We start from the raw sequence: 23,321 nt of genomic DNA, 5'->3' as shown, positions 1-23,321 counted from the left end.
GCTTTTACTTATAAGTTACGGCACGGTGGCACATCTAGTAGCGCTGTTATCTCAGCACCTGTGTGGTGTGGGTTTGATCCCCGCTCAGTCTGTGCAGTTTGCGTGTTCTCCCCGTGTCCGTGTGGGTTTCCTCCCACAGTCCAAAGACATGCTGTTCAGGTAGATTGGTGACTCTGTCAACCACAGTGTGTAAGTGACAGAGTGTGTTTGTTTGATTTATGGATGAGTAATTCATTGTAAGCAGTGTATCTAGCAGTGTAAGTCATGGGTGAATAAGGTGTGGGCTGATAACACTACATAGTGTTCATTGGAAAGTGTTTGCTAAATTGAGTAAAAGCGGTTGTTGACAATGGATGGATGCTGTACAGCAGTTCTCAGCTTTGGTCCTGGAGACCCCCAGCACATGTTTGTGCGCATGTGTATGCGGGCATGCATGCGGTGCCCTTCCACTTGTGCTGTTCATCTGTCTTTATTTGCCTGATCTTCAAATTAATGGCATAATTATTTGCCACAAGTTTAGCCTTGTTAAACGGAATTCCTGGCAAAGACAATGAAAAGATTGATTGGTGTTTAAAATTGGTCTGTTATAGTATCTGAAAAATTTTCATGAATTAATACATCTCTTAAATAAACAATAGAGCTAAACGTAGTCTGAAAGTGCCGTGCTGCGTATGGCATTGTTACCACTTCTTCGGGAACACTACTCTTCCAATTTACACAGCATCTACAATAAATATCAGTTTCTTGCTGGTTTTGTTCCAGGCTAATTGCAGCAGGTCCCCGACTAATGAACTGTCAAGTAAGAAACTTTTCATTGTTAGACTTTTTTGAGAAGCCAAGAGCTGGTGGGCAAGTTGGAGATGGTCCCATGGCTTCTACACCTGGTGGTTCTGAGCCGTCGGCAAACTACCACCTCTCTACCATCCTTCTTTTTCGTGTAACATCCCCGGCCTCCATGCAATACCTTTATGCTTTAATGGGGTATTAGTGAGTTTTACCTTGTGTAAGCAACGAAGGGTTCATGGTGCAGCAGTTGAGCATCAGCAACGTGTCGTAAGTACCACTTCCAGGGGGTTCAAAATGCCCAGATGTGTGCACGAGTCATCCTGGTTCACCAGAGGAGGGGACAGCCAGTCTGCTGTGCTGCTACTGATTCACGCCACAAATATTTGCATGTAGAATTGGTGAGAAGACCCTGGCCCACTCCGTGTGACATTCAACCAACGCTGTGTCCCTGTTAAGCTCACAAGTAGGGGATCCACTGTGTTACTGTTAATTTATTTATTTATACTGTTCCTCCAAAGGTACTTGCAGTGTTAAACTACTAAAAACAATTTACCCATTTATTATACAGCTGGGTGATTTTTCACTGTATAAATTCCGAGAAGGAACCTGGCTCAAGGGTACTGCAGTAGAACAGAGGATTCAAACCCGGGTCCTTTGATTACAAGGCAATGGCTCTACCTTCTGTACCACCAGCAGTGCATATGAAATCACAGTCCTACACAGTGGGCAGCAGGAACAGGACTGACCGCTGCTGAATCAGCCTACGTTGCTTATATTCATTTGCTTCTCTTATGCTTTTATCCAAAGAATCTAATGTACAAGCTCTTCGTGATCTGCAAGAACAGTGAAGGCGGTTATTAGTCTGATTATTGTTTCTCGCACTTTGTCGTTTGAAACGCATAGTATGGAACAGTACAAATACCCCTGTTCAGTCATGACAGGTCAGTCGTACTACAGGTGTGTGATCCATGCATATTGTGTGATGTACACTTATTTGTTTTGCACATGCTTTTCTCCAAAGTGACTTACAGTATTAAACTATTTGCAATTAATTACCTATTTATACAGCTGGAGTGGTTTTTTTTCTTTTTGCTCAAGGGTACTACAGCTGGAAGTGGGATTCGAACCTGCAACCTTTGGGTCCAAAGGCAGCAGCTCTAACCTATGCTGCCAGCTGTCCCTGGTAGAAGTTTACATTTAGTGTTTGCTTCTGTAACAGTGCCCACAGGTGGTTCACGTTATTTTGTACAGTATTTAAATGTGCTACGGGATGGCCAAAGCATGTGTCTGAGCCCCAGGGAAATGTATCTGTGGCGATCTCTCTCTGCAGTGAAGAAGATGGCGAGCAGGAGAATAAAAGAACCTGGTACTACAGCACCAAAGTCCAGCTGGCTGAGCTGCTTGACTGCCTGGACCGGGAGTACTGGGAGAGGGACCTTTGTCACACCCTGGAGGAGCTCAGGGAGGAGGTGCACGCGCACATGGACATCACGGAGGAGCTCACCGACAAGGCCCGGGGCATCAACCGTTCCTACCTGTCCGCCTCGAATGGTACGAGACGATGGCAGTAACCCGTTGTCCAGAGGTGTAGGTGTGCAGTAATGTTCCCATCACCTGCACATCTTGCAGTATTTTTTTTTCTCTAGTTGTGGTGTTGCACTTCAGAGTCTGAAAGCCAGTGGATTTGCAATAAAGTAGAATGAATTATTTTTAATTCTCAGAATAATCCGAATTGTAGTTTTGATCGGTGGGTGTCTGCTGTCAGCTGGTCAGAGGAACACGTTGCTTCATTGCACTGAAATCCTTTTCTTTCCCTGTAATCAGAATTACTCGATACTTGTGTGCCGAGCAGGTTTTTTGTAAACCATGAGGGGTTTAAGTAACTCTGGCTAATTAGACATGTTTACTGGGCATAGCAGTGATACTTGAGCCAGCTGAGAGGAGCAGGTAAAGCTGTTTTTACCTGCTGTGCAGTTCACCCAGAATGAAGGGTGTGGTGTGTGGTTTTACTTCTACCCTATCTGTTGGAATCCCCATGTACTGATGAGCTGAATGCATTAGAGTGACCAGGATCTTGCTGTTTGAATGTATTCTGGGAAACGCCTTGAAAACAGCATGTGTGCTTCCAGAGGCGATACTCAACCGGCATAAGGAGAAGAATGGTGCTGAGCTGGATGAAGTGAAGCCGGACGATGCAGAGGAGCTGCAGTCTGGCCTCAGTACTCATTCAGACCGCAGCAAAGAGCAATCGGTGATGCCAGCTGACCAGTCCACATCTCAGAAGATGGGGCCAAAGGTCACAGAGGGCCAGTCAGACACACAGGAGGAAGAGGCAATGGGTAGGTTTGAGACAGGAGTCTCTTTGTTTACTAAGGTGCAGAAATTTTGTTTGTATGAGGGAGCTGTAACACTAATATGAGATACCGCCTTCTTGTATCGCTGTGTCAATAATGGGCAAACTAAAGATGTTTGGTATGATTTTGGTTCTTGTGGGACAGAAGTGCCCCCTGGTGGGGAACGGCTCAGCAGCTTTGAGCAGCCAGAAGCCAGCGTTTATAACAGAGACGGCTCCCTTCATCAGTCGGATGCCACAGGTGTCTCAGATGTTGGGGCCACAGAGAAAAGAGGGACCAGTGGCGAGACTGAGCAGGAGTCACCAGGTATGGTGTAGCCCCTGTGGTTTGTTTCCTCTTGAGACCCAGTGCTTCAGTGTGCCTGCAGCTCGCCATGACCATCCAGACTTTCCCACAAAGTGTGGGCAGTGAGACATCGGATAAACAAGGGTGACTTGCGCTCTCCGGTCACAGGAAGGATGTGTGATCTAGCTCAGCGGCCACACAGATTGCACCCTTTGGAGGGTGTGTTCTATGGTCAGCAGGTCTTCCTCTGATGGTAACATTCACCCCGTGCACTGCTAACCAAACCTTCATCAAACAGTGTGGTTCACAGCCTCAGAAAGGAGACAGAGGCAGTGGTGCCAATAGCTTCTTTATGTTTTTGTCCTGATAATTTTTTACCTTTCTTTCTCCTCTTTACCCGCTTCCCAGAGAAATCCCCAGGTATTTCCACAGCGTGCAAAAAGTATTCCCCTTCCCCGAGCCCACCCCTGCACGTCGGAGACGAAAACAGCAACAGCAGCCTGACTTTTGCACCGGAGGAGTGTGACAGCACAGGGAAGTCTCCCAGGTCTTCTGACGAGATGGGTATGTGTAAAGTGGTCAAAAAATGGGTAAAGGGGAGTGGTCTCGCTTCATGTAGAGCCCTTCTACGTGGCCTGAATCGAAACTCTCGGACACGGGACTCTGCTTTGCCATTGGTGCGAATGTGCTGTCAGTTTGTTAGTCGTCGTGCAGGACAGAGATCGGTCAGGTATTGTGCTTTTTGAGTGCTGCAGGGTTTTGGCTGTTGCTGCTGTATGTGGATATGTTCTCATGCGAGTTTGTCATATTGAATTTATGACCTTATTGTGTTCCGCTCGTGCCCCACGTTGACCTCCCGACTCTCGGCCTACAGATGAGGGAAGGGAGAAGCTGAATGGTGAGACCGCAGGTCAGAATACATCGGCCTCCACGCGGATGGTGACTCGACTGCGGAACCCGGATAGCAGGCTGAGCCAGCTGAAGAGCCAGCAGGGGGCGACACCACCAGATGGCACGAGGGTTCACAAGGAGGTCAGTTGCCATGTGACACTTTGCCCCCAGCTGTTTGGGTAGCAGCTCCAGTTCTTTATGGCTTCTTCATGGGCTGTGCCATTAGAAATGAATGTGTTTTGTCAATAATTTTCCTCCTGATCTGCTGTATGTAGTACAGCTCATAGTGGCAGTGAAAATTTTGAGTACATCTGGGCAGTACTTTTATGGGACAAACTGGACGCAGTTTTAAAAGCACCTTTCGAGGGCCTTATGTCCCTTGTGTACAAATTACATTAGCTGTTACATCGTAATTATTCTGAAAGGAGCCTTTGTTGTGAGGGGAAACCTGCAACCCCGTTAAGACCTTTATTTATCAAATAAAGAAAATAAACAAAGGTTGGTCTGGTTAAAAATGAAAGATGAATTCTGGCATGCTTTCTAGGTGGATTTGGCCTGCCTGGGCAGTTCTAGGAAGGAGGTGGCAAGTAAGCCGGGTCTCAGCGGACTCTTCAAGCTGGGCCAAGAGGGCAAGTACCGGGTCTATCAGAACCAGTACAGCACGAACACACTAGCGCTAAACAAGCACCAGCATCGTGAGGACCACGATAAACGCAGACACCTCTCCCACAAGTTCTGCATGACGCCGGCGGGGGAGTTCAAGTGGAACGGCTCTGTGTACGGTTCCAAGGTCCTCACCATCTCCACTCTGAGGCTCACCATCGTCCAGCTGGAGAACAACATTCCTGCACCTTTTCTCCATCCTAACTGGGCTTCGCACAGGTATGCACCCCATTGCCAACGCTGGTCACATGGATGCATGCAGTTTTAAGTTTCTTCCTTTTTCACTTTGTGTGGGTGCACGTTGATGTAAAGTGCACCTGTCCCTTACACAACGGGGCCCGGTAGAATGAAAACCCGCTACAGCACCCTGCACCAAAGTCTACTCTTTACTCTTGGATTCTCTCCGACAGGCTCATTCTCTCAGGTGTCCTTATCAGGGTCGTGCGCCCTCCCGCTGCCGTGGAAGGTTTAAATAAAAGATAACTGTCCGTCCTCTCTCGTGCTGTCTCAGTCACGCCCAAGTGGCCATGCGTGCCACAGTCATAAATAGCTTTGGGATAGCCCTCCTGTCTCACAGCGCCTGGACGCTGCAAGAGAATGCAAGTTGTATTCCTTCTCAGTCTGTGTTCTTTGCATATTTTCCCTCTCTTCGTGTGGGTTTCCTCCCACAGTCCAAAGACACGTTTGGTACCTTCGCAGAGGCAGCCTAGGTGGATTTTCCCACTAGGATTATTAAAGTATTATGATTATTATTATTTAATAAGACATTCTGTTACGCTAGCAGACATAAAGCTGTAATCTGACAATCAAATGAAGATTTAACATCAAACATTGGTTTTTTTTGCATTGCATTGCACAGTGCCTCTAGCAGCATTGCGTTCCTAAGCTTTGCAGAGTGACAAAGACAGTGATCTTGGGAACTTAATTTCTTTACGCCATAAATATTCGTGAGCCAATTTATCAAAATGTCTCTGTCCAGTATACCATATTATTTGTCTCATATGCTGTGCTTCCAGGATAGGCTGTGGTTCACCAAGATTTTGTACTGGACAAGCAGTTATTAAATGAATGAATGAAAGAAATTAAAAAAACAAGCTAGAAGTAACATGTTTTATTACAAATCAAAAATATGGTTTATTTAGATTTTTAAAAATTAATTTTCGGTGGCATGTTTTTTGTTCAGGAACCAAATTTTTTTTTTTTTTTCTTCTTACTCCCCTCCTCACCTCACAATGGGAATTTACCTAACAGGGTGATGTCACGGAACCACTTAACCCTGTGAAGGAAAGGATGGGTGTACATTACTGTGTGACACAGCAGTAAATCCTCTCCTGGAACTCGTCTGGCTGGCCATGTTTCCATGCATTGCTTCAACCATTTCCTTTCTGGTTTCTTAACCAGCAGCATGCCATCCCCGCTCCATGCAGTTCCTTAAACAGTGGATTTCAGCCCGGAATTGGTCTCTGATTGGCAGGACAAACTGGATCAAGGCGGTGCAGATGTGCAGCAAGCCGCGGGAGTTCGCGCTGGCCCTTTCCATCCTGGAGTGCGCCATCAAGCCTGTGGTGTTGCTGCCGGTGTGGAAGGATGCACTGGGACACACCAGGCAAGGACCGCCAAGATTTGACTTTCGGGAAGCCAGCCAGCCCTGCAAATCCCTGGCTGGTCCCTATAACATTATACAGCATGCAGTTGTACAAGAGACCTGTTCAGAAGTACCTCTGTTTACACCACTTTCTTTGGTTCCTGCTATTGTCCTTGTGCTCTGCGTTGTGCTGTGTTCTGATAATGTATCCCAGACTTCTTTGATGCTGGAATGTGGCATGGTCTGAGCGTCTGTCACTGCATTCCCATGAACCGAGCTGCTGCGATGAGCACATCTTAGGTTTTATTTTTTCACCGCTCTACTACAGGTTACGCCGCATGACTGCCATGGAACGGGAGGAGAAGGAGAAGGCAAAGAAAAGGGAGCGAAAGCTGGAGGAAGAAGAGACCATGCAGCAGGCCACCTGGGTGAAGTACACATTCCCCATCAAGCACCAGGTTCGAATGACTTCCTCTCACCCATGAATAGGTGGTTTTGAACACTTCACTGTGGTCAGTTGTTGGATATTTTTGGACTGACTTCATTCATATTGCTGTCTCCCCTTGCTTCCTACGTGCGTGAAGGTTTGGAAGCAGAAAGGAGAAGAGTACAGAGTAACCGGTTACGGAGGCTGGAGTTGGGTCAGTAAGACCCACACGCCTCGCTTCCTTCCCCGGTTGCCAGGAAACACAAAGATCAACTACCGGAAGGATCTGGAAGGTTAGCGGAACCACATTATTTTTTTTATCCTTAAAAAGAGTTGGGTAACAATGTAGCTAACTTAAGGTGGAAACAATTGTTTGCTGCTGCAGTATTAATGTAGAGGTTCTCCTGTTTTGAAGTTTTTCTCCATTTTACTTTCTGGTCAGCTGTCAAGGAAAGTGCAGCTTCCACCCCGACCAAAGTGAAGAGCTCTCTGGAAGACAGCACAGACGCCAATGCAAAGGATGGCACAGATGACCACAAAGGGTCTCCTGGAGGTGCAGTGAGAGGAGATGAAGATCAGATTCTCACAGCGGAGGATCAGGGGGTTGAATTAGGACGAGGGACCCCAGATACGTCAGACCTCAAGAGCGTGCAACAGGCTGCGGAGCCAGCGGCTGAAAAGATGATTGTGGGCACGAGTCCATCTGATTCCGGAACCTCTCTGGAAAATGGTACCATTTTCCCCTTCACACAAAGTACATGCAAGGGTTTTGCTGAATGCACGAGTGTTACAGCAACTGCTTAATGATGATTCAACCTCACACGTTCTTTCTTTCTGTCCCCCAGGGAGAAGTGAAAGCTACAGTAAGACACTGTCGCACACAAACGTTGTGAAGGAGGAGCAGGGGGTGGAGCAAGCAACGCAAGGTGCCAGCAACACGAATGGCTCCAAGTCCTTGTACTATGACGTGGTGAACGTGAGCGAGGGCCTTCAGCAGCGCACGGCCTACAGGCGGAAAGTGAAGGCCTCTCGACTAGATGGCCTGCTGGACCGCCGTGTTCGCCAGTTCACCCTGGAAGAGAAGCAGCGCCACGAGCGATTCCGCCAGGCCTTGCCTTCAGGCCAGGAAGGGGCATTGGCCAGTATGCATCCTGCTCCAAGCTCTGGATTAGCCATTCGAGCACTTGCAAGCAAGTCTGATGATTGTGTTACACCAAATACTCAAAGCCGACCTAGTGCTTCCGGTATTTCCCCAGGAGTCAAGTTGACAACAGATGCAAAACCAGAACCTGTATCACCCCAACAGAGTGAAGGGCTTCCAGGGCCGATGGATCCATCTGTAAAGGACACTAGCTCTGGAGTGGGTTCAACAGGTTACAGACCTGAGCAAGCGGCTGATAAGTGTCACAACCTTGAAAGACCAGAAAGTCGACACATCAGACCGGAAACTGGTGATAACAGCGAGGCTGTTGCCTCTGAGGCACTTAAAGAGCATTCTGTGAGTGAGCACAAATGCATCGTTCCACGTGCCGCTGAGGAAATGAACAGCCAGGAGGCAGCTGCCTCAGCCCTGATGGCTGAGAACAACTTCAGGCTTAATGGGAAATCGCAAGAAACTGGACCAAATCAGAGGGATCCTTCATTTGAGCTGAACTCTGAGAGCAAAACAGACTTGTCCTCACTGGATACCTCAGAGTCAGCGACGCCCTCCCTGCACCCCAAACCTGGAGAACTAGGTTGTCCTGCAGACACAAAGTCAGGACTGACAATTACCAGAGAAAACAGCAAGATGCACAAATGTGGGGAAGGTGATGGACAGATGGTTGCAGGCAGCATGGATGCTGAGAGAGAAGATGGCCAGGCAGGTGTGGAGAAATCACAGCTCCCTCATGTTGTCCAGATGAATGGAAGCAATTCTGCAGAAAATGATGCTCTGCTGGACAATGAAATACTGGCAAAAGTTCCCTCAGATGAGGACTTGGTGAACAATGTTGAGGGAAATAGGACTAACCAGAGTTTGGGAGGTGAGAATAAAGCTCTCCTCATCAAGGATTCCGCTAAACTGCTGATGAATGGAGACCTGGTTACTGATGTTTCCAAGGAGAAATTGCACAACACTGAACAGGGTTCTCAAAGGTCTGGCTCAATTTCAATGGTCAATAAAGTTGTAACGGCATCACTGTCCAGTCCCGAGTATTTACCTCCTGAGAAGGTGCCCCGTCTGGAGAATAATGGGAAGGAGACGATCGGTTCTGCACTGAATTCCGAAGGCGCACCAGTCATCAGTGGGACATCAGCAGAACACCTTGGCAGCGAGAAGGAAAGCATGGAGATGGAGGGTGAGGAAGGACAGAACAAGGTCCCATCACCAGTGCTGTCTACAGAGGAGTCCAGCCTGAGCAATGACAGTGGGCCACCCTCAGAGGACATGTCAAAGACCATTATCACACAGATTACTACAACTACAACCACCACCACCATATCTGCTGAGTCTAGAATGGTCACAGTGCTAGCGCGGCTCCCGGATGGCGAAGATGGTGAACAGTCGGTGTCCACAGCAGAGACCTGCGCTGTGTCTACCTGTACAACCACGATCAAGACCACGGTATCCCAAGCCGGGATTCCAGCAGCCACGGTGTCTGTAACGGAGGAGAGCCAGGCTATGGTGGCCACAATGACTGTGAGCCGGGAGTACTCTACCAGAGACCGTGTCAGGTTGCTCAAGTTCTCCCGCACCAAGAAGGCCCGGTCAGGCACAGCACTCCCGTCTTACCGCAAGTTTGTCACCAAGAGCAGTAAGAAAAGCATTTTTGTGCTTCCTAACGATGAGCTGAGGAAGCTGGCCCGGCGGGGCGGAATCCGAGAGGTGCCCAACTTCAGCTACCCCGCCAAGCCTGCCCTGGACATCTGGCCCTACCCCTCTCCACGGCCCACCTTTAGCATCAGTTGGAGGTCAGGACATTGTTGATTAACACTTTCAAATATCTTTCGTGCTTTTATAATACCCCCCCCCCTTAAGACTTTTAGTAATCCAGTTCCTCAGAATTAACGAAATCCACAAATAAAATGTTTCAGGGCAAAAATTTCAACTCAGAAAATGCGTTCTGTCGGTTACAAATCTGGTTCCTTAAGCGCTACCGTCGTCTTCAGCTGAGGTTCAGTTTACTTCAGTCAGCGTAGATTAACGTGAGGCCCTGTTCCATTTGCCGTTCACAGATACCGGCTCCAGACGGTGAAGTCGCTGGCAGGGGTGAGCCTCATGCTACGACTGCTGTGGGCTTGCCTTAGGTGGGACGACATGGTGGTAAAGCCCTCCTCCGCTGTCGGAACAGCCCGCACAGGTGAGCGATGGGGGCAGCCTTCCTTTTTGTTCTTTGGAAAGTCACTGCATCTGGGCTTGAGGGCCTCGTATGAAACAAGAAACTTACAATATCAATTTTTTAAAGAACTCAGTTATTTTGAAGTCAAGTTTGCGTTAAATTTGTTAGCATGTTTGGTTCTGTATCTGTACGTTATGGGAGCTAGAGTACCTGACGCTAACTTGTCCTGTTCCCTGCCACAGAAACATCGGAGACTGAGATCACCACCACGGAGATCATCAAGCGCAGGGATGTGGGGCCCTATGGGATTCGGTCAGAGTACTGCATCAGGAAGATCGTCTGTCCCATTGGTGTGCCAGAGTCCCCAAAGGGTAGAGCACGGTTCTCTTTTCTTAAAGCTCTGCTTGCCGCCGCTGGCCAAAATGTATTTGAGGACAGGATCTAAAGTAAACAGAATGTAGTATTTTTATGCTGTGATTGTATCTGTGATGGTTTCCCTAATCCTTACCCCCATGAAGAAGCGCACACCCCCCAGAGAAAAGGACTTCGCTCAAGTGCACTGAGGCCGAAAAAGTCGGAGGCACCGAAGCAAACGGGCCCTGTGGTGATGGAGAACTGGGTGCCAGAGGAGGAACTGGAGCTCTGGGAGATAAGGGCCTTTTCCGAACGGTAAAGGACTAAGGTCAAGGACTGACAGACCATAAACAAAGTCTTAGTTTCAAATCGAAATTTAAAAAAAAAAAAAAAAAAAAAAAAACCTGAATTAGGTTAGGTCTCAAGATTTATTTGCTCTTAACTGGCCCTTTTCAGCTGTAATAGGCGTAAGTGGGCAACCATCTTAATTGGAATCTTATGTGAATATTAAGAATTTGGTCACAGAATTTACTTACCAAGGAATTGTTCATGAACCAATTATTATGCAAGGTGAACAAAAAAACAGCATATTCTGCGCTTGAATAAAGTGCCCTATATTTATTTTGTCATTTTATTGTCTCAGCTCTGAAGTGTGTTCAAAGAGTTTTTTTTGTGTCTTACCGTAGGGTGGACCGCGAAAAGGCACAGGCGGTGGAGCAGGCAAAAATGAGTGTGCAGAAGAAAGCCGAGGAGTACAAGGCCCAAATGGAGGCACAGCTGAAACAACAGAGACTGGCAGCTCAGCAGGTGGGAAGTCCAGGCACAGTCTCCAAAATCCTAGCAGCAGGAGATAAATGAACAAGGGTTCCTCTCAATGGCCAATATCTTACTGATATAGGAGGAGCAGTGCATGGTGCTGTTGTGTTCATCTCTTTGATGGTCTGCAGTGTCCTTATGGATCATTTCTTCAGGCTCGGTGCTTTATATGTTCTGCTGTAGAAGCGGCTGGAGCTGCAGAAATCAACCTCTGGCAGCTCTGCACCCTCCACTCCAGCCAGCAGCTCTGCCACACCATCTTCTGCCCCTCAGAAGGTTCTGGTGAGCTCCCTGGCTGGCCAGGTAACCCCTGGTACCAAAGTGGTTCTGGCTTCCAAGCTTGGTTCCCCCACTGTGACATTCCACCAGGGCAAGAACTTCCAGCAGACATTTGCCTCCTGGGTCAAGCAGGGTCAGAGCAACTCGGGTAAGTCTGTTTGGAAGAATGTATTATATTTGGTGGTGGAGTTTTTTGGAAGACCACGTAGATAATCTTTGTTAAACTTATGCGCTTAATCTCCAACAGCTCCCAATAGCTCTGCTGCCACGGCAGCCCCCACTACAGGGCAGACATTCCAGATTGCGGGTTCTCCCGTGTCGGTGGCCGGCAAGGTCATCACTGGCAAGTTGCCGCTTCCGACCAACAGCAAGATTGTAACTGTCAATATGCCTGGTGCTCAAGGAGGTAGGACCCCTTTGCTGTGACTTTTGACCACAATAACGTAAGAGTTGCACTTCTGTGAGGCTCTGGTGTGCTACTAGCTGCTAGGGTTGAGAGTAGCTCTGAATAGACAGACGTGATTGAAAGACTTCTGGTTCAAGCCACAGGAAGGGAACATGCGTTTGTATCCTTAAGAGCAGGGACACCCTGGTTTTCTTTTGTTCATGTACATTTTATATGTGGCTAGTTAGCTGTATTTCCTAGCGTATAAGCCTAACATTGCAAGTTGCTTTGGAGACATTGTCAACTGAATAAATTAAAAATACATATATGGAAGGGTCACCCTGAGTTTATGGGGAAAAGGGGAACTGATTTTGCAGTAACGACACGAAGTTTTGTCTGTTGTAGAATGGTTTTGATGGTTGGTCTACAGGTGTTGTTCAGGTTCAACAGAAGGTCCTCGGGGTCATCCCATCCAACACGTCAAGTCCCCCACAGGCATTCAGCCCCTTTCAACCCCGGGGGCAACAGGTATTGCAAGTGACAGATGCACTTGGTGCAGTGACATCCTTACCCTGTTATTCTTCCAATGCTGAGATGTAGAGTAAACGCTTACAAACAGGACATGCTCTGTGCTCTGTGACCCCACAGGTGATCACAACTAGGGCTCAGATCCGCCCTGGCATGACAGTGATCCGCAGCCCTGTGCAGCAGACTACCGGCTTGGGCAAGGCCATCATCCCCTCTTCCCTAGTAGTTCAGCCAGGAATCCTCCCTGCTGGTGAGTCAAAATTCCTGAAAGAGCAGTGAAGGATTGGTTTGTTCCTTGGGCTGACTTATTTGATTGACATATCACCGTGGACCAGGCCAGACGCCGCAGATGGTGACGCAGCTTGTCCGAGGCCCACCTTCATCCACATCGATCTCCACCGACAGTCAGTTGCCTCGCCCACTCGCCACCACCCCAAGCTCCAACACGTCCTCCACCCCTACACCCCAGGGTCCCCGGCTTCAGCAGGGGCAGGTGAAGCTTACCCTGGCCCAGCTTCAGCAGCTCACCCAGGGGGCACAGGTGAGCTCTGCCTGTTATCCACAGATGCCAGTTTTGTGTGTGTCTGCCTGTTAATGACTGTGCTTGCATACCTCGGCGGTCTCACCTGTCCAGATCAACTTTTCGGCTTTTGGGTGTTGGGTTCATTAGAGGAGGGTAGGTGCATTTTCACATCTGGCTTCTCAAGTGAAAATGCTGCTGATGTAAATAATGTTTTTGTTGTCTGTGACACAGGGAGGAAACCAGGGCCTGACGGTGGTGATCCAAGGTCAAGGCCAGACCACCGGACAGCTGCAGCTTATACCCCAGGGGGTCACTGTCATTCCAGGGCCTGGCCAGCAGCTCATGCAGGCCTCAATGCCCAACGGTCAACTGCAGCGCTTCCTGTTTACTCCAGCGCCTCCACCCACACCCCCCTTGGCTGCCACAGCCGCATCAACCGCTGCTGGCACGCCTCCAACACCAGGTAATGTTTACTTGGGGTTTCTCTCCAGCTGATAATAAAAATGACCTTATGAGTTCTTTATAGCATTATGATATTTACTGTGAGAAGAGAAAAGCTGTCCAAATGGTAATTTGAGCCATTGTATTAATAATAAAAAAAAAACCAGCTCATGTTGTGCCTTGAAGACACTGATATGGACCCACAGTTATGTGAATAAATATCAGTAAAGTTAGCTGTTTCATCATTGACACATTGTGGTAAAAGGGATCTTCTTTCCTCTGCAGCAGCTCTGGCACAGCAGAGAGTCACAGAGCCCCAGCTTCCCACAACCCAGGCTACAGCTGCCCCAGTTCATCCACCCACGACAATGACTTCACTGACATCCCAAGCACCAGCGCAGTCAGCCAAACAAGCAGCCAGTTTTCCCCAGGGGGCGACTTCCCTGACAGCTTCACAGACCCCTCTGGCCCCCCAGGCACCAGTCCTTCCAAATCCAGTCCTTCCAGCATCCACTACTCAGACACAGACTGCACAAGTGCCAGTAGCACAGACATCGCAGGTGCCAGTAGCGCAGACGTCATCAGCTCAGACACATTTGCCACAGACATCAGCTCAGGTACATGTACCGCAGACACCCTTGGCTCAGGCGTGTTTACCGCAGACATTGACAGCTCAGGCTCCTTTAGTGCAGACATCGACCACTCATGCCATGGTAGATCAGGTGCCCACAGCACGGGTGCCTTTAGTAAAGATGCCAGTAGCTGAGGCGCCGGTAATTCAGGAGCCAACCACTCAGGTGACAGGGGCTCAGGTGCCGGAAGCTCAGGAGTTGCCAACTCCGACACTGAGAGCTCAGGCTCCGGTGTTAGAGGCAGCAATGGCTGAGGGGCCAGTATTGCAGACGTCTCGGGCGTTGGTATCGCAGGTGCCGCTATCCCAGGCGTCGGCGCAGACGACTCAAGCCCCGGCACAGCAGGCGCAGACGGCCCAGGCTCCGGCATCGCAGTCGCAGACGGCCCAGGCTCCATCATCCCATGCGCAGATGGCTCAGGCTCCGGCAATGCCTTCAACCCAGGCTTCGGCATCGCAGTCGCAGACGGCCCAGGCTCCATCATCGCATGCGCAGACGGCTCAGGCTCCGGCAATGCCTTCGACCCAGGCTCCGGCATCGCAGTCGCAGACGGCCCAGGCTCCATCATCGCATGCGCAGATGGCTCAGGCTCGGGCAATGCCTTCAACCCAGGCTTCGGCATCGCAGTCGCAGACGGCCCAGGCTTCGGCATCGCAGTCGCAGACGGCCCAGGCTCCATCGTCGCAGTCGCAGACGGCCCAGGCTCCATCGTCGCAGTCGCAGACGGCCCAGGCTCCATCGTCGCAGTCGCAGACGGCCCAGGCTCCATCGTCGCAGTCGCAGACGGCCCAGGCTCCATCGTCGCAGTCGCAGACGGCCCAGGCTCCATCGTCGCAGTCGCAGACGGCCCAGGCTCCATCATCGCATGCGCAGATGGCTCAGGCTCCAGCAATGCCTTCGACCCAGACGCCAGCATCTCAGTCGCAGACGGTCCAGGCTCCGTCATCGCAGGCGCAGATGGCCCAGGCTCCGGTGATGCCTTCGACCCAGGCGCCGCCATCTCAGTCGCAGACAGCCCAGGCTCCGGCACCGCAGGCGACGCAGACGGCCCAGGCTCCGGCACCGCAGGCGACGCAGACGGCCCAGGCTCCGGCACCGCTGACGGCCCAGGCTCCGGCATCGCAGGCATCACTGACGGCCCAGGCTCCGGCACCGCAGACGGCTCAGGCTCCGGCATCGCAGGCACCGCAGACGGCCCAGGCTCCGGCACCGCAGACGGCGCAGGCGGCCCAGGCTCCGGCACCGCAGACGGCGCAGGCGGCCCAGGCTCCGGCACCGCAGACGGCGCAGGCGACCCAGGCTCCGGCACCGCAGACGACGCAGGCGACCCAGGCTCCGGCACCGCAGACGGCGCAGGCGACCCAGGCGCCGGCATCGCAGGCACAGGCAGCCCAGGCTCTGGCGACACAGGCGACCCAGGCGCCGTCACCGCAGGCACAAACGACACAGGCGCTGTCACTGCCATCGCCGCAGGCACAAGCAACCAAGGCGCCGTCGCCGCAGGCACAAGCGACCCAGGCGCCGCAGGCGACCCAGACCCCAGCGCCGCAGGTATGGACGACTCTAGCCCCAGCACCGCAGGCGCAGACAACCCAGGCTCCAGCACCACAGCCTCAGGGAACCCTTGCGCCAGCACCGCAGCCTCAGGCGACCCTTGCGCCGACACCGCAGCCTCAGGCAACCTTTGCGCCAGCACCACAGGCGCAGACGACTCAGGCTCCATCACCGCAGCCTCAGTCGACCCTTGCGCCGGCACCGCAGCCTCAGGCGTCCCAGGCGCTTGCACCGCAGCCTCCAAATGTCCAGGCGCAGACAGCCCAAGTGCCAATTCTCCAGACGCAAGCAGCTCAGGCAATGGTTTCACAGGCGCAGATACCCCAGGCGATGGTATCGCAGGCTCCAGCTGACCAGGTGCAGACACCCCAGGCGATGGTATCGCAGTCACCAATGGTCCACTCACCCTCCCCACCGTTGACACACATGCAGGTCAAGACCATTTCAGCTGCCCCTGCCATGACCCAGGCTGCTCCTGCTCAAGCCCAGCCCATGCTGCAGGTACCCCAATCTCATCTCATCACTGTGCCCCAGCTGCAGCAGCAGGTCCAGGTGCTGTCCCAGATCTCACCACAGGTGGCAGCCCATATCCAGAGTGGCACCAACACAGGGGCAGGGGTGCCCCAACAGATCACACTGCAACTGCCAATTCAAATTCAGCAAGGGGGCCAGGTGCAAACACACCAGATCCAGAACGTGGTCACCATCCAGGCGACCAGTGTACAGGAACAGCTACAGAGGATTCAGCTGTTGCGACAGCAGCAGAAACAGCAGCAGGAGGCAAAGCACACGCAGCAGTTGACGAGCCCTAGTGAAATCATCCAGAAACAGGTGTGTCCTACTACATGTGCTGTGGTGGCTTTGTCATCCAGCGCTTTGACTTCAGCAGGCAGTGGTGGAGTACTGTTATTTATGTCATCAGTGTTGATGGTGATGTGTGCAGTTACTCAGTCCTCCTACCCCAATTGCTTTTTTGTTTTACGGTTTAAAAAATTCGATCATATCTTGGAAATACGGCAACCTTTTAAGCACAACTCACCTTCTTTAATCCGTTTCTAATCTTTTTGCTGACAAGTCTCTGTTAGCAATATGTTTGTTTTAAACCACTAACAAGATCAGAATCAAGGTGTCAGATTTGGTAAAACTTGTCAATTTTTTGCTGCGGTGAACACGCTGTTCTCTAACTAAGCCCTGCTTTGGACTGTCTTTGCCTCAGGTGGTGATGAAGCAAAATGCCACCATTGAGAGCCTGAAGCAAAAGAAGACATTGTCCTCAGCTGAGAGGGAAGAGAACCAGAGGTATGAATGCAATGGCCTTGAACAGGCCTTAATGTTGACCTGCCTGTGTAGCGCTGCAAAAACATATTTGCATTACATTTTACTCTGTTTTTGCAGCCTTTTGACATAAAATTTGGTCTGATCTTTTTGTTAGTGCTTGCGTGAATTGACCCTGATAGAGGAACAAATGACACCAGTGTTCTTTTTATGTCATTTCCCTGGTATGGAAGATGAACAAATGTGCAAGCACAGGTTTGGAGGAAAAAGTAATTTTCATAGTCAGAAACCGGTTGTGCCACCTTTAGCTGCAACAACTGCAACTAAAAGCAGTCCGTTACTGTAGACTAGGGTGTCACATTGTTATGGTTGAATTTTGGCCCAGTCCTCCATGCAGAACTGCTTTAGTTGAATTAAACTTAAGATTTTTGATGAACTGCTCTTTTCATATTTTGCCACAGCCCCTCAGTCAGATTCAAGTCAGGGCCTTAACCGTTTTGATGTCAATTTGCTTGCATGTTTGGGACCATTGTCTTGATGAATGAATGACCCAGCTGTGCTTCAGCTTAACCTCACAGACTGGCATTTTCCTTTAGCATCAAACACAGAGGAATTCGTGGTTCCTTCAGTGATGGCTAGGTACTCGGGTTCTACGGCAGCAAAATACCCCCACATCATCACACCACCACCACCATGCTTGACTGCTGGTGTGAAAGGTTCTTACTCCGAAATGCCGTATTTTGTTTTTACTGGGTGTAATGGGGCTCAAGTCTTCCAGAACATTCTGCTTTTTATTCATCAGTCCATAGAAGATTCGCTCAGAACTGTAGACGAGCTTTTATGCCCTTTTTAATGACCGCTAGTTTCTCCCCTTCCACTGTTCTATTTGTTTTTGTACGATGTCTTTTTTTTTTTTTTTTTTTTTTTTTTGTGGAGTCATGAACACTGACTTCAGTTGGGACTTGAGAGGCCTTGAGAGGTTCTTTTTATAGCTAATTAATAATTTTATGTCTTAACAGATTTTCACAGCACGGCTACTTCTAGATTGATTCACTACTTTACCAAAGGTCCTTCATTTTGAGGTTTTTTTTTTTTTTATTTTTTATTTAAAAAAGCACATTTTGGGGAAGAGTCAAATCACAGGGTGACATGTCAGCACATATAGTGGGTCGAGCATACAGCCATGATTGTATCAGCTAGTAAATAATATGCCCATTTAAATTTAATTTATTCAGTTAGCAGATGCTTTTCATTAATGCTAAATATAACTTGGAGTAAAAATAATCTTATTCCAAGGAGAAATTAAAGCTCATGTAGGTTAGGAGTTGCAGGATATACAGTACATTTTATCTTGAGATTGTCAAGAACGGAGATTTGGGGCTGTATGGAATCATGTCTGAGTACTGCATGAGGAAAACTCCCATCTCATCTTCTATGTTTATAATATTGCGAGCTAAATACAAATATATGTGTCTGATCTTCCCCCAAACGGCACAGAATGATCGTATGCAACCAGGTGATGAAGTTCATCTTGGACAAGATAGACAAAGATGAGAGGCAGGCAGCTAAGAAGCGGAAGCGGGAAGAGTCGGTGGAGCAAAAGCGCAGCCGCCAGAGTGCCACCAAGCTGTCAGCACTGCTCTTCAAGCATAAAGAACAGCTCAAGGCTGAGATCCTCCAAAAGAGGGCACTGCTTGATAAGGAGCTCCAGCTGGAAGCCCAGGTGAGTATAGCCTCGACATCCTCAGGTGTGGATTCCGGTGGAAGTAGAGTTTGCAAGGAAAATACCACGCCTTGCGATTAATGTAGCATTCAGTACAAGTGAAGTCATTGCAGTTTTGTGTTCTTGTATAAAAATCTGAGCGAGGTCTGTTAGTTTTGCTCTGATTTAACCTTGGAGTAAAAATATTGAAAGATCACAGTGGAGATTCTTATTCTGTGATTATTTTGTGAAGTCAATGGACAAAATGCTACGTCTCGAGTTGCTGCTGTATAAATGTGCACAAAGTGTAGATGCGACAAGCTATTAGGTCACCCTGCACCTAAGCGCTTGCTTAGTGGATGACTGGCATTGTCACCAGGAGGAGTTGAGAAAGGACCTGAGCAAGCTACGGAAGGAGAAAGAGAAGAAGGCACAGGCCGCTACCTCCCAGGCTGCAGGCGCTGCTGCTATCCAGGCGACCATGTTAGCCTCCACCATGGCCTCACCCTCTTCCTCCCAGAAGCGAAAACGTGATGATGATAGGGACCCAACCTCGACCAAGATGAAGAAGAAGAAGATGATAACCACTACCTCAAAAGATGTCAAGAAGGACACCAAGCTCTACTGCGTCTGCAGGACACCGTACGACGAGTCAAAGTAATGTGTGGCATCACCGAGACGCTTTCTCGTTGTGGACATGTCCTGCACTGCAGTTGACCGTGAAGGGAACATAACCGTGTTCTGCATACCTTTCAGGTTCTACATTGGCTGCGATCTCTGCAGTAACTGGTTCCATGGGGAATGTGTTGGGGTGACTGAGAAGGAGGCCAAGAAGATGGACGACTACATCTGTAACGAGTGTAAACAGGGACAGGAGGGCAACACAGAGGAGCTCTACTGCATCTGCCGGACTCCTTACGACGAATCACAGTAATTATACTGTCTTCCTCTCCTGTCTAATGAATACTTACCAGTACCCAGACTTCTCGTGTTACGAGTGGTTGCAGATTTTTAATTGTACTTTTTTTTTTTAAAAATTTCTGTTACATTTTTTCATTCAACAGATGCTTCTCTCCAAAGCGAGGTGCATCTCCAAGAATGGTACAAAAATTGTATGATATCAACAGAAGGAGAGATTTGGATGGAGACACGATTCTAGAGTGCAGTCCATCTGTCACATAGCACCATATGAACGAGTACACATTACAGGATTAGCTGCATATAGGTGTTTCAATCATTAACCAAATTGTTATTAAAAATTATTAAATGTAACAAATAGAGGGGGGTGCGGTGGCGCAGTGGGTTGGACTGCAGTCCTACTCTCCGGTGGGTCTGGGGTTCGAGTCCCGCTTGGGGTGCCTTGTGACGGACTGGCGTCCCGTCCTGGGTGTGTCCCCTTCCCCCTCCGGCCTTACGCCCTGTGTTGCCGGGTAGGCTCCGGTTCCCCGTGACCCCGTAAGGGACAAGCGGTTCTGAAAATGTGTGTGTGTGTGTGTGTAACAAATAGGTCCATGTTCGTCGAGCTCTCCAGTTGTTTAATCTTTTTTTTTTCCAAAAATTTTGTATTGCCTTCCCCCGTCTATTCTCAGAAATTTGTTAGTAGCGGAGTACAACCGATGTTTACCCATGAAGTCAAAGACCGACGTGAAATGCACCGAAACACTTTTTGTCTCCGTTTGTGGAGGTGTTTTTCTTTTTATCCGTTTTAAACTGGTTTTAGTTTTTAACCCTTTAATACTTTTAAAAAGTGTTTCGTTTGTTAAAGCACTTTGAGATTTTTTTTTTTTTTGCAGAACCTAACGAGCAAATAAATCGAGACTTGTGTGAGTTTGTCTTTCATTTGACCTATGGGTGGAAGAGACTTCATGTACAAAAGAGTTGGTCTTCGATCCCGATTACATGTGTAACTTTAGAGGCCATTGTACCATGTGCGTCGTCCAGAATAATGACAACACATTCAAGTGCTCTTAATAAGTAGCTGTATGTTAGTAGCAGTAAACAAGTATATTTTTTTGATAACTGGAGAATGTGCCCACAATATTTGTGCCAAGTGTCATCAGTGCTGGAGCCTCTGCTTTTTGTGGTTGAGGTAGAATACTCCTGTACCCCTGCTCACACAGGTTCTACATTGGCTGCGACCGCTGCCAGAACTGGTACCACGGGCGCTGTGTGGGCATCCTGCAGAGCGAGGCAGCCCACATCGATGAGTACGTGTGCCCGCAGTGCCAGTCCACAGAGGATGCCATGACTGTGCTGTCACCACTCACAGAGAAGGACTATGAGGGCTTGAGACGGACCCTGCGCTCCTTGCAGGTGTGTGTGCATGTGTGTATCATGGGCCTGAAGGGCAACTGCAAGAAAAGCATATCTGCTAATCTCTAGGGCTGTTGAATAAATGTGTTTTTGTGTTTATAAGTGACTTGATAAAAGTAAGAATATTTGTTCACTGCATTGATTAAAACTTAAGCCATACTCTGTGTGTTTTCTTTCCCTGGAAAGGCTCACAAAATGGCGTGGCCGTTTTTAGAACCAGTAGATCCCAACGATGCACCAGATTACTACGGTGTGATCAAGGAACCAATGGGTGGGTGCTGTCTCAAGTGAAGTGTCATGGTTTCCTGCTGTTACGCATCATGACCCCTCCTCATACTCACACTGGATATATGAAGCCTTCTCCATATGCAATTATTGTACTTGGCTTCCTTTTCAGAGGGACCCTCTTACCCTTTCCTTTATTTTACAGATCTAGCTACTATGGAGGAGCGGGTGCAGAAACGCTATTACAAAAAGCTCACAGAGTTTGTGGCGGACATGACCAAGATTTTTGACAACTGCCGCTACTACAACCCAAGCGACTCACCCTTCTACCAGTGTGCAGAGGTTCTGGAATCCTTTTTTGTACAGAAGCTGAAAGCTTTCAAGGCAAGCAGGTGAGGAAAGGCATCTTGTTCTGTTCCTTTTTTCCAGCTTGATCATGTCTTCCCTGCCCTTCTGGTCTCCCATCTTGCACTTGGAAAGCTTTGGTTTGCTCTTGTATGGCATTGAACCTTGGCTGCTTTTATGAGGGCCCCCATAACAGCCTCCCCCCATACAATTGGCATTGTCTCCACAACTGATTAATAGCACCTGAGATGATCTGAGGATGCATGTAGGATGCAGTGTGTTTAATACTTCTATGCCAATCCACAATGCAGGCTTCTTCTCACCTTTCACTTCCATTGTCATGCCATTTTCTTGTTCCGCTGTTTATTGAGACCAACTTCAGCAACTGGCTTGCTTTGAAACATTTACAGCTTCCTGCTTACTGGGGTAAATTCTGGTTAAGCCTGAGGGTATAGCAGCAGTTTGCTGCATGAGAGATGTGTAAACTTCTGGTCATGTGTCATGTCCATTAATGATTGCGCCCTTTGCTGGCCCACAGGGTTCAGCTCAGTGCAGTGCAGCCTGTTACTCATGTCCCTGTGTGAACGGAGGAATTCTGGAGATGTCTTCACTGGGGTCCGAGTGCTTCAGCTTGCCAACTAAACACTCTTGTCATTGTTAGCATTGCTGTGTTTCTGCATCATCAGCCACCATTTTCTGTTCATGTGTCCTGCTTGCCTGTATTCATATGCTGCCCATTTTTTCTCTCTCTTGCAGATTATGATGTCATAAGTCTGATCTTATAGCTGGAATCTAACCTGGATGCTGGGGGTGGCTCTTTTATTGGTACTTGGAACTCGCTGTTCTGGAAACAGCACCAATTTGTCACGATTAATATCCTGAGCACTTGAAGAAACCCAAGCTAAAAATTGTCATAGGAAAGATTTAAAAAGCCAACCTCCAAAGATGCCTTAAGTGAGAGTTGCAATTTGGCAGCCATGTTGACAAAATTAAGGATTTTTTTTTTTTTTTTTTTTTTAAATAATGCTTTAAAGTTAGCTGTTTTCTTTGAAGTGTAAGTTAAAAAAAAAAAAAAAAAAATATCAGCTCAACTGATGGGAACACACAAGTGCATTTTTGTAAGTGAACAAAAAGCACTTTTATATATATATATATATATATATATGCAAGATAAGTTTTATTTAATAGAAGTATAGTTTGTGATTTCATATTTCCTTATTATTGCAGTTGTGAAAACATCTCTTTTTTGAGAGATGTCTGAATTATTTCAAATTCCTACTTCCATTCTCTAAATTTTTTTTTTTTTTTTTAAAATGTACATTTGCTGACCCTTCCTCAACTGACTTGTATCACTATGTATTCCAATGAAATGTCTGTCTCCCAACAAGTTTCTTAAAGTACACAGTACCTTTTGATGACGGTAGTGATATGGTTGTCCTTATTTGGACATTTTTTTTAATGCTTACACTTTTGGTCATATATATGCCATAAATGTTTTAAATCCTTTTGTGAAGGATTATTTTATGGTTCAAATAAGAGAAATAGTTTTAATGAGGAAGGAACTTGGAAAGCTTTCGATGCTGAAGTTAACAAGTTGAGTAGTTGACAAGTGGAGCGATTTCACTAGCTGTCCATGGA

The 23,321-nt window shown here is 48.4% G+C and overlaps 1 protein-coding gene across 5 annotated transcripts in view; it reads left to right on the top strand.

Moving 5' to 3' along the window:
- LOC108937188 (nucleosome-remodeling factor subunit BPTF-like) overlaps positions 1–23,321 on the top strand; it is a 28,095-nt gene that overhangs the window by 3,669 nt on the left and 1,105 nt on the right. The window contains exons 3-33 of one of the 5 annotated variants that reach the window (XM_029254003.1): positions 2,117–2,337; positions 2,916–3,125; positions 3,285–3,446; positions 3,834–3,989; positions 4,300–4,457; positions 4,861–5,198; positions 6,454–6,585; positions 6,893–7,022; positions 7,149–7,284; positions 7,434–7,721; positions 7,837–9,943; positions 10,208–10,332; positions 10,554–10,682; positions 10,830–10,980; positions 11,352–11,472; positions 11,665–11,908; positions 12,008–12,166; positions 12,576–12,673; positions 12,794–12,923; positions 13,009–13,214; positions 13,428–13,659; positions 13,923–15,289; positions 15,323–16,654; positions 17,040–17,122; positions 18,596–18,821; positions 19,180–19,457; positions 19,557–19,730; positions 20,921–21,113; positions 21,300–21,384; positions 21,544–21,730; positions 22,222–22,783. In XM_029254003.1, coding sequence (XP_029109836.1) covers positions 2,117–2,337; positions 2,916–3,125; positions 3,285–3,446; positions 3,834–3,989; positions 4,300–4,457; positions 4,861–5,198; positions 6,454–6,585; positions 6,893–7,022; positions 7,149–7,284; positions 7,434–7,721; positions 7,837–9,943; positions 10,208–10,332; positions 10,554–10,682; positions 10,830–10,980; positions 11,352–11,472; positions 11,665–11,908; positions 12,008–12,166; positions 12,576–12,673; positions 12,794–12,923; positions 13,009–13,214; positions 13,428–13,659; positions 13,923–15,289; positions 15,323–16,654; positions 17,040–17,122; positions 18,596–18,821; positions 19,180–19,457; positions 19,557–19,730; positions 20,921–21,113; positions 21,300–21,384; positions 21,544–21,730; positions 22,222–22,267 — 9,604 coding nt within the window. In that variant the 3' untranslated portion in view covers positions 22,268–22,783. Of the gene's footprint in view, positions 1–2,116; positions 2,338–2,915; positions 3,126–3,284; positions 3,447–3,833; positions 3,990–4,299; positions 4,458–4,860; positions 5,199–6,453; positions 6,586–6,892; positions 7,023–7,148; positions 7,285–7,433; positions 7,722–7,836; positions 9,944–10,207; positions 10,333–10,553; positions 10,683–10,829; positions 10,981–11,351; positions 11,473–11,664; positions 11,909–12,007; positions 12,167–12,575; positions 12,674–12,793; positions 12,924–13,008; positions 13,215–13,427; positions 13,660–13,922; positions 16,655–17,039; positions 17,123–18,595; positions 18,822–19,179; positions 19,458–19,556; positions 19,731–20,920; positions 21,114–21,299; positions 21,385–21,543; positions 21,731–22,221; positions 22,784–23,321 lie in introns of those variants that run through there. The other 4 variants (XM_029254001.1, XM_029254004.1, XM_029254000.1 and 1 more) reach the window with 4 other exon arrangements.

Source organism: Scleropages formosus, chromosome 8 (assembly GCF_900964775.1).
Source record: "Scleropages formosus chromosome 8, fSclFor1.1, whole genome shotgun sequence".
NCBI lineage: Eukaryota > Metazoa > Chordata > Actinopteri > Osteoglossiformes > Osteoglossidae > Scleropages > Scleropages formosus.
The sequence above is the reverse complement of the archived record's forward strand: the minus strand, read 5'-3'. Positions and strand labels throughout refer to the sequence as shown.